At 26.8% G+C, this 9,943-nt stretch overlaps 1 protein-coding gene across 1 annotated transcript; it reads left to right on the top strand.

Moving 5' to 3' along the window:
• The first annotated feature begins 554 nt into the window (after positions 1–554).
• LOC132929880 (tubulin glycylase 3A-like) lies at positions 555–8,004 on the top strand. The gene is made up of 9 exons (XM_060995512.1): positions 555–679; positions 776–993; positions 2,486–2,683; positions 2,749–2,949; positions 3,846–4,062; positions 4,126–4,216; positions 4,404–4,568; positions 5,243–5,496; positions 7,000–8,004. The coding sequence occupies exons 1-9, from the start codon at positions 586–588 to the stop codon at positions 7,299–7,301; spliced, it is 1,740 nt and encodes a 579-aa protein (XP_060851495.1). The 5' UTR covers positions 555–585; the 3' UTR covers positions 7,302–8,004.
• The last annotated feature ends 1,939 nt before the right edge of the window (positions 8,005–9,943 follow it).

The raw sequence follows: 9,943 nt of genomic DNA, 5'->3' as shown, positions 1-9,943 counted from the left end.
TGAATTCATTAAACCTAACATTAGATTTTGAATCGTTGACGAGTGTCACTAATCAAACTTTGAAAGCTATAAAGGTAGGTACTTAAAAATAGATAAAAACTAAAAATGTTCATAAAAATGCATAAATAGAATAATAATGAACGACTGATTAATGTTTAATTGTATTGAAATCAGTGGCGTATACAGTGGGTGGGTTAGGGGTTCAACCCCTCCCCCGAAATGTATTGTTGGTATTGCACACGTTGCACACTTAGTGAACTTGCCTCGAAAATTAACATAATATAATTATCCAGTGGCGTAGTCAGGGGGGAGTCTGAAGGGGATGCAGCCCCCCCCCCCCCGAAATATTAAGAAAATGTAAAAATTATTTTAATTTTTAGTGGTCTATGAAAATCGCAACAAAAATCTTAAATTGTATTTTACAAAAATTGATCAGCTCCCCAATGAAATTAATTCCTGTATAGGTACATCTTTGATTGAAATGTGCATTCAGTATAATATTACTAATCTAATAAATATTTATCGTTTAGATTGTTATTGATTTTGCAGGATCAAAAAATATTTTCGGTATTAGGATATTTTCCAATGATTTCTCTAGAACTGAAAAATCGCGGTTGGATAGAAAAACGAGACCCGGACATACCACCAATAAATTATTCACATTATTTAAAATCAGCACGTAAATATTTTAACAACATTCATGTGTCTAGAATAATTTAATACTTTATTCTGTTATCCTAATAATTTATATATCATTAAAAATTCATATACTAAGCATACATGGTCAATTGGATTGAATCACCTCCGCTAATATCGTCAATTAATAAAAATGATGTCGTCATGGACCGTCTGAAAACCATGCAATCGTGGAATATTCTTAAGAATAAAAAATCTGATTTTATTTTCGTCACTAGAAAACAGTTAATTAATTGGTCAACTTTAAGTAAATTTACAACCGTTAGTCAGATGCCAAGACATATATTTTGCACCAAAGTAATTTACTTATATTGTACCTAATTTAAGTATATATAATATTAAGCTAATTTAATTATTGATAAATTATATTGAGTTATATAAATTTATCTATTTTATTCGTTTTTAATTTTTAAAACTATTAATTCTTGCTTGAAGATACTTTGTGGATAAGAAATATTCGATCACAAGTATAAATCACAATGAAATTAAACATTTGAATATAATACAATAATAGACACTTTCGAAATAAGTCTCTTATATAAAAAATTATTTTAAAAATAAATTCACTATCTTTATAACTCTTTTGCTATTTAATATTAAAAAAATTATTTATTTAATGGATTGGTTAGGAGGCAACAGACAAACATATTAATAATAATAAATTATAAAATTTATTATAGGTATTTTTATGTTTGTATTTCGTTTGTATTTTAACTATTACGATAAAATAATTTGACATACCTTGAAAGTTAATTCAAGATTAAAAATGAATGTACGAACTATAAAATCAAACTTTAAGTTTTTCTTAGATGATCTGTACCTATTATTATTTTCCAATAAATTGATTGTTTCAAGCTAGCTAATTCTTTAAAACTTTTGAACCTGTTATTTCATACAAACGCACAAGTCTCGGCAATACTATCGTCATACTTGTTTCCGTGTTGTATAGTAATATTGATAAATTACATTATTTTCGCAATGTTCGATATTGATGATTTGTTGAACTTTTGGATACACATACGCTAATCCATATTAGGTATTTCGAATTATTATACTCGTAATACATTTTTAAAAAGATACCATATCAATTCCACTTTTATAAAAACCGGAGAGTTCACTTTACTGTACAATAGGTGTCGAGTATACATCGTCATTGAGTAGGAGTTCACTGTAATGGATGTGTTAAATTTGAAAATGATAAATTGCATACGAAAAAATATTCTGAGCGGAGATGACGGTCAGTTGCCTATATAGATACCTAAATAATTAGGAATATTTTATAATATTTTTTTATTTCTATTAGTATTTAGTCGTTTAATTTTTTTCTATTAATACGGTATATTGAAATAATATTTGCTAAAAATAAATCGCCCATTATATTAGGTACCTATATAATAATTATTAATATTAAATATTATTTTATATAATCATATTACTAGCTCAATTTAGTCAATTTATAAAATACCGTAGAACATTATAGTATAATAAATAGCTTAAAATTAATCAAAATATTTTAAAAATTGAATTGTGTATAGTAAATAAATAATAATGATGATTATACATGCAGTGGCAAAAAGTTTCAAGCCCCTATGAACATTTTTTGAATTACTACAAAATAATTAAAACCGTTGTCTTTTGTTTATATAATAAATAATTTCATATTTTGTTCAAAACCCAAATTATAGGTACACCTATTTTAAATTGTAACCAATTAATTATAGTTTATGTACTTGAATATAATATAATTGTATGATGATTATATGGCTTAAATATTTATTTTGAAACACAGGACGGATTAGCACAATGTTTGGAATATTACAAAAATTCTAAGACAAATTTGATGTTTCCAAGATGTCATTATAATAGATCCAAAGTAGATATTGAAGCATTTGTGGAAGATTACATTACAACAGCATTAGTAAGTACACTGAAGATTATTGTACAAGCTATTGAGAATAATAAGATGATTTTCACAGCAAATGGCAATGTAAGTTTCAATTTTAAAGTAACTGTACGTGTATACACAAGTAATTACATTGTTTTCTACACCAGATACCATACACCATTATTGATTTTGTGAAACTTTGTATATTCAAATTTCTGAATAAACAAAAAACTTATAATACAGAAACAACAGATATATGGAAGTTTAAAAATCAAAAAAAATTATGGAATGAATTTATGATTTATTACTCAAAACTGATTATCGATACCAATGCCAAATTTGACCGCGAGTATACATATGAATTAGAAGTAAATCAAAGTTTGAAGTAAAACCTAAAATCTCTTGGGCTTTGGTGTCCAAAATAACCTAAAATACACATAAATACAGAGATTAGAGATGCACCGGGATCAATATTATAATATTATATTTCAAATTTTTTCTTTTCGTATAATAAAACAACAACAAAAATTAGATCAAATTTTAGAAACAAAAATCATATAAGTAACACCCTTAGTTGTTTACCTTAAATTAAGTCATTTAATTATTTTTACATTTATTATTTATATATTATATAATGTCATTAAATTATTTTCTTAATAATATTTTTATATATACATAATATATATAAAAAAAAATAGTATTATTATTATATTCGTCTGAAATATTTTCTAAAATATGATCTGATAGTTGTAATTATGATATGATGAGTACATGTCTTTGATTTATGTTTTCCATTTTTTATAACAAGATTCGTAAATTTAAATTAGGTACATTTACTAGCATATAACTATGATTATATTACACTGGTATATGATATAATATTTAACAACACCAATATTATGTGTTAAATTTCCTAATATTGGTGTAGTTTATTATAAAGTGTCAGTAATCCACAAACTTTAAATTAATCAGCAATCAATTGATGAATTGAACCTGAACGATGTTGACACCTTTGACATTCAACTTACACTTAAGCATACAGTCTTACATCATTATACCACTTAAACGATAATGGCCAACTTTCTAAGACCAATACAATTTGGGGTAATTCATAAAAAGACATGGACTTAGACATTTTTCTATACACTTTAGAATATCTACAACAAATGAACAGGGATACGTACACTCTCTCCATAAATTATTGCCAGTAAAGTTGTGGTTTTCGATGCTGTAATAATAATTATAATATTGTATTATGGTGTAGTTAGATGTTTACGCCAAATGTAAATATTTACTCGAAGAAGTGAAAAAATATTGTCCACAACACTTTATAGACGGGATTACCAATACATGGATTATAAAACCCACATCAAATTGTTCTGGTCACGGAATCATGTTATCTAGAGACTTGCACGCCATAAAACAAAAAATTAATGTATCAAATGTCTTTAGAAATAAATATATTTTACAGAAATATATAGGTAAAAACAATGCGTTACATTTCAAATTAAAAACATAAAACTACTAAACTAATACATTTTTAGAAAGACCACTCTTGGTGTATACATGTAAGATTGACTTGAGACAATGGTTTTTAGTGACCAATATGAATCCAGTAGTCGTGTGGATGTACAAGTTAGTATACAAAGTTGGAGTACGTGTTTCATGGTGTTTCAATAGAATTATAGAGATAGATTATTATATTTAATGTTGTATAATCCAGTATAGTATATACAATTATTGTTTATGGTAGAGCATGATTAGGAAAATACGTGTACGACGGCTATTATAAGTAATGGTTCAATGATCAGTTTTTTTACAGAGAGGGTTACGTACGATTTTGTGCCAATAGCTTCTCCATGAATAAAATGGACGAATCTATTCATCTTAGCAATGTCAGACTGCAAATGAAATATCGAAAAATCAGGAATCCACAAGTACCGGAAGAGTGTATGTGGAATTACAGAGACCTACAAAGCCATTTGAGGTATATGGCACTGTATCGCACAAATTAAAGAGTCATCATAACTACCTAAATTTTAGTTAAAAACTACTCACTTAAATTCCAACAATATGTTAATAGCACGTAGTAAGTAGAAAACTTGCAACGCTTAGCCGGATTTTCATTAAAAAAAAGTTACTAATAACTCTTTATCGCAACATGTTCGAAAAACTGACGGAGCCATATATCTGATTACGGTATTTTGAAATGTAAAAGCTAATAAATTATGCCTTATAAGTTTCAAAAACTCAAGCTTAAATATTTAATCGATTATAAATAATTTAAAATATTACTAGGTATATTATTATTATTTATATATCCATATTATTCTCGTACTAATGATAATATTGTTGACGAACACAACGACGTGGTCAACAGCCAAATGCAAATGAAGTTGCCTATGACATGTTCCTTAGAATTTAGAAATCGTGAAACTTCTTAATAATAATTATAGAGATAGAATTTTTTCGAATTTGATGACTTTGAATTTTTTTCTTTAAGTTAAGTTATTCAAATCACAAATATGAAAATACTAATTTCAACAATAAAAAATCGTATTATTTTAACGATTTTTATGTAATGCTAAATTATAAATGTCATTATAATATAATTATTTTAGTATCTCTCTATAACCGCATTTATATGATTTCGTGTATTAGAAAAATTGGACAAGAATACGTGTGGGATGAATTGATATTTCCCGGAATGAGCGAGAGTATATACGCTGTATTAAAGGCCGCTACGGACACTACGAATTACCGTGACAAAACTTTTCAATTGTTCGGAGCCGATTTCTTGATAACCGAAAACTTTATTCCGTATTTGATCGAGATTAATTCCACTCCTGGACTAAATCCGTCAACGAGCGTTATTGCCAACTTGACTCCTATGCTCCTTAATGATATCGTGAAAGGTACATCGTTTTTATACATAGTGGTGTAAATTGTTTGAATACCTATAAAACAATACTGATTTTCGCAAATATATACCTACTCGGTATAATTTGTTCATTGCTTTTTTTTTTTTTTTTTAAAATATAGTAGGTACTTATTTTTAATATGACTTTAATTCTGTTGTCTACAATAATATTTTCAATACAATTTGATAATAGCAAATGAAAATGTTAACCGTGGTTTCTTACCTTTTATTGGTAAAATAAAAATATTGTGCATTTCAGTAAAAACAATAAATTAACTTCTTACTATTTATTAACTATTAATTCAAAAGTTTAATACCAATTCACTGTATATAGAGTAATATAAATAAGCAATTTACCTATAACAAAAAACTAAAATAATTGTTTTTCATTTAAATATCCTATTTTATCAATGATTTTGATTTAAAATTGTATAGCTAATGTATTTTTAAATCTTTATAAAAATAACTTCCTTTAGATCTTTTATTAATTTTTTAACCTTTTTCATCTAACCTTTAAATTTTTATCAACAATAAAAAAAATAATGAAAGAAATTCTAAAATTTTAAATATCTACTAATAAATATTTTAAAATGTCACTAATGTAGAAAATTATAATTAAATAGTAGTGGAAGATCTCAAGTTTCTACCATTAGTATTTTTTGATAAATTACAAAATAACCTGACTTATTATATTATTATGGGGAATAAATCGTTATTATAAGTTTTAATATCCACTTTACTTAAAATTTAAACTTCGTATAGATCATAAAAAAATGAATGAGAATTCTTTTATTAAATTTGCAATCCTCAGGGGTAAAATTACACATTTTATGAATATTTACCTGTGCAAATATCCATGATTTTTGACGAATTTCGTAAAAGTTTAAACATAAAAACTTTATAAAAATCGTCTTTTTTATTTTTTAATTATAATATGAATAATTAGTATCACATTTTTAAGCTTTTTTTACTTAGAAACATTAGTTGTATTATATATAAATCGAAAGAAAACTAAAGTAAGTCAACAATTTTAAATCCACTTACTGCGACAAAATCACGTTCAATTTCTATAAAAAGTTTTTAGATATCACGTATATCACGTTAAACACATTATAACAAAGCACCCCTTTTCAAATTATACCAATGTGTCTATAAAATGTGCAGTATATTTACCTATGTATTTATTTTTTTTTTTTGATATAATATAAAAGTAAATTAAAGTAGATATTTTGTACTTAGTAGTACCGTAGTGGATAACCGATTTAGTTTCATTACTGACTTAGTTGTATTTTATTAAACCATTTCACTGGTCCAACTCTAGGATGAGTTTAATATTTATATCCTATACCGATTAATATTACTACAGTATGTTTACCGACAAAAGTATTGACAACTGAATAATATAATTTATGTATGTGGGTAAAGGGTACATTATACAATATTTTACTAGTCTTAACACTTTTAACGCGGTCTTTTTGTCATCTGATTATTTGGGTAGTAACGGTGGATTACGATAAAAACTCAAACGCCGACACGGGGCTGTTTGTAAAAGTTGTGCCCGAAAAGTGGAAACCAGCCGCTGCACTGGTAGTGAATAACCGCTGTACCTTCGACTCGTCCGTGGTCTTTGCCGTGGGACCAGCAGAACTGACGACCGGTTACAACCAGCGGATGGCCAACGTGCAAAAGAATCTGGCCGAAATGCGACAACAGATGATCGCCCGGAAGATTAAACGAGATGCACGACGTTACGTTGGTATAAACCGCGAACTTTTATTGGGTACCAGGGACTTAATATAATGTAATGGTCGACGGTCATTTTGGATTCCCCGGAAAAATTAAAAAGGTTTTGTGTGTTGGACAAAAATCACGTCACTTTAGTTTGTTGGGCATTTAAAATGAAGAGACTGTGGCAACGGAGCTATACGTCCAGTCATTATATGGGAGTAAAGCGTGAATACATTTTATTATAATCCTACAACAGTACATAATATCTATAAAAATAAAATATATGAACAAATGAATAATATCGTTTCTTTGTGATTTGCTCGATACTAATATCATTTCAAATAACCATCGTACCAGCTTGACGAATCGTACACCGAACCATCATCATGATTAATTCAAGCAGACTCGTCGGATAGTCCATCAAACGCTTAAATTGAATGAAACCAAGAGATTTATACTAGTATGTGAAAGTCTACTGACTTTCCAAAGAATTTTTAAAGAAGAACTATGTTGACTTTTCTAGTAAATCATTATTCTCCGGTATTTTGAGTACGCGCGCCACTTGAACCAGATGTCCACATAGTATAGTAATTGGGAAACATAATAATATGTGATACCTACTGTGAAAAATGAACGTTCCATTCTCGGCACAACTGTCCCGGAAAACTCAAACCCGACAACGATTCGAAGAGATTTATGTATCAGATATAATTAATCGTCTAAAATATTAATTTTTTTGTGGTTCTTTGAAAAAGAACTATGTGCCATTGACTGCAAAGGGTATTGACTCGTGGGGTCTATAAGTAAATATTATACAATTGAAAATGTGTATTAATATTTAAGTAGGTATAAAGAATGTTTAAATAAAACCTAATTTAGAATTGTGTTTTATATATGAAATTATGAATTTTAACGAATACCTAAATAAACATACATTTTATTTCAAAAATTTTATTTTTTACTATTTCATTACTATTATAATATAATCTAAAAAAAATATTTCTTATGTCATAAATATTCTAAAAAATTATTTTGTTAATTAATTTATAAGTTGTATACATCGTAATACATCGTAAATAATATAATATTTTTAAATACCATTTTTTTTTTTTTTTAATATGATTTGATATGAAAATATATAGTTATAATTTCGTTTCTTTTTGAAGTAATGCATTGTACCTGTACTCTGTATTGTATTATACAGAGTATAGGTAAATATTTTGTCACCTTTAGGAGAAATACGATTGCTCTAATCATGATTTTTAAGAATAGTTTCTGGTAGTAAATAGCAATGCATACACGTATAGTTTGTACTTTAAGTAGTCTAAAGTAATTCCCGGTTATTTTTTTAAATTAATTGGAAGATTATGAAAAATCTGTAATTTTTGCACCAGTTTTTTTTTAAAACCAGTTTTATATACTTAAATACTAATAATATTACATATATAATATATATATTTGTAAGTTTGTAAAAGTTGTACTTAAATGGCAGAATTTTTGAGAAATTGAACGCGTTTTTAGCTTTACATTTTTAAAAACATTATCGAATATTTTCGTATTGCTTCGTATAATTCAAACTTCTTTTTTTACATATATTATTATGTATTATAAACACTGATGACTTGAATGTATTTTTGCTGTCTACCGTGGCCACGACGGCAGGTTTTTTTGCACTTTTCTGGTATCTGGTACATTTTTGACAAACAGCCCCATGTAGACGTTCAATTTTTTTATCATAAATATTGAGGTTATTATTCGTGTTCCTGACATATCCGCCGACGATCAAGTCTAATTATTTTTCATTACGTGCCTTTGTTATGTTATTACATTAAAAAAGTTTATATTGTTTTACAACCTAATATTTTATGTTTTTCTGATCCATATACCGCAAACGAATACGTGACTGTTAAACATTATAATATGATAAACAAAATAGTATATTATCTTTATCACGAACCTAAAATTATTAATAATAATTAATATAAATCTTGACTTATCATTAATTTCATACCTAATAAATTTAACATTATGTTACTCTGCAAAATACACATGCACGTTTGGGATTAGATAACGTATGTACCTACACCGAGCTACACTTTGTTTAAATGGAACTAAATATATGCTATTTTATCGAAACATACATAATATTAGCCACCACAACACGTATATAATACTTTTATGTTTTATTGTGCATATTAGATTAGATGTGTCGCATGCCAAATTCTCATATTTCGAGAACATTGTTATAAACATTCACCGTTGTTTACCGATCACTGCAGTAGTATTGTAGTAGCTAGGCCCTATGGGATACTAGAGACATTTTTATCGTATAATTTGACGATCGATATGATAATATAGATAAACAATACTATAATATATTTATTTATAGTATGGCTTATCATTTTAGTTAGCTACACTAAATTGTGTACCTAATAAATAACTGAAAATATTTACCCACATTATTTTAAATGTAAAACTTATACATAAAATTATAAATTAATAATTATAATAATAATTTAATATTTATAATTATTTTATTTTATTAATTAAAGTATTCACCTAGGTCCAAGACGGATACGATTATTAATTATATATTTGGTGCTTTAACTTATTTTTTCAAAATGTTTGTTATTTTAAATATTAATTAGTCGATAAATATATATGTCGGTTTTCGTCAAAAAATATCAAGCATTTAAAATCCCCCCCAAAAATAA

This window comes from Rhopalosiphum padi, chromosome 4 (assembly GCF_020882245.1).
Source record: "Rhopalosiphum padi isolate XX-2018 chromosome 4, ASM2088224v1, whole genome shotgun sequence".
In the NCBI taxonomy this organism is placed as follows: Eukaryota; Metazoa; Arthropoda; class Insecta; order Hemiptera; family Aphididae; genus Rhopalosiphum; species Rhopalosiphum padi.
The sequence above is the reverse complement of the archived record's forward strand: the minus strand, read 5'-3'. Positions and strand labels throughout refer to the sequence as shown.

What these genes read in the sequence shown, in the direction of transcription:
- LOC132929880 (XM_060995512.1), top strand. Translation starts at nt 586, where the DNA reads ATGATTTCTCTAGAACTGAAAAATCGCGGTTGGATAGAAAAACGAGAC. An exon ending in AGTATACATATGAATTAGAA is followed by an intron (nt 2,950 to 3,845) that starts GTAAATCAAAGT and finishes ATTATGGTGTAG; the next exon opens with TTAGATGTTTACGCCAAATG. An exon ending in GACCTACAAAGCCATTTGAG is followed by an intron (nt 4,569 to 5,242) that starts GTATATGGCACT and finishes TTCGTGTATTAG; the next exon opens with AAAAATTGGACAAGAATACG.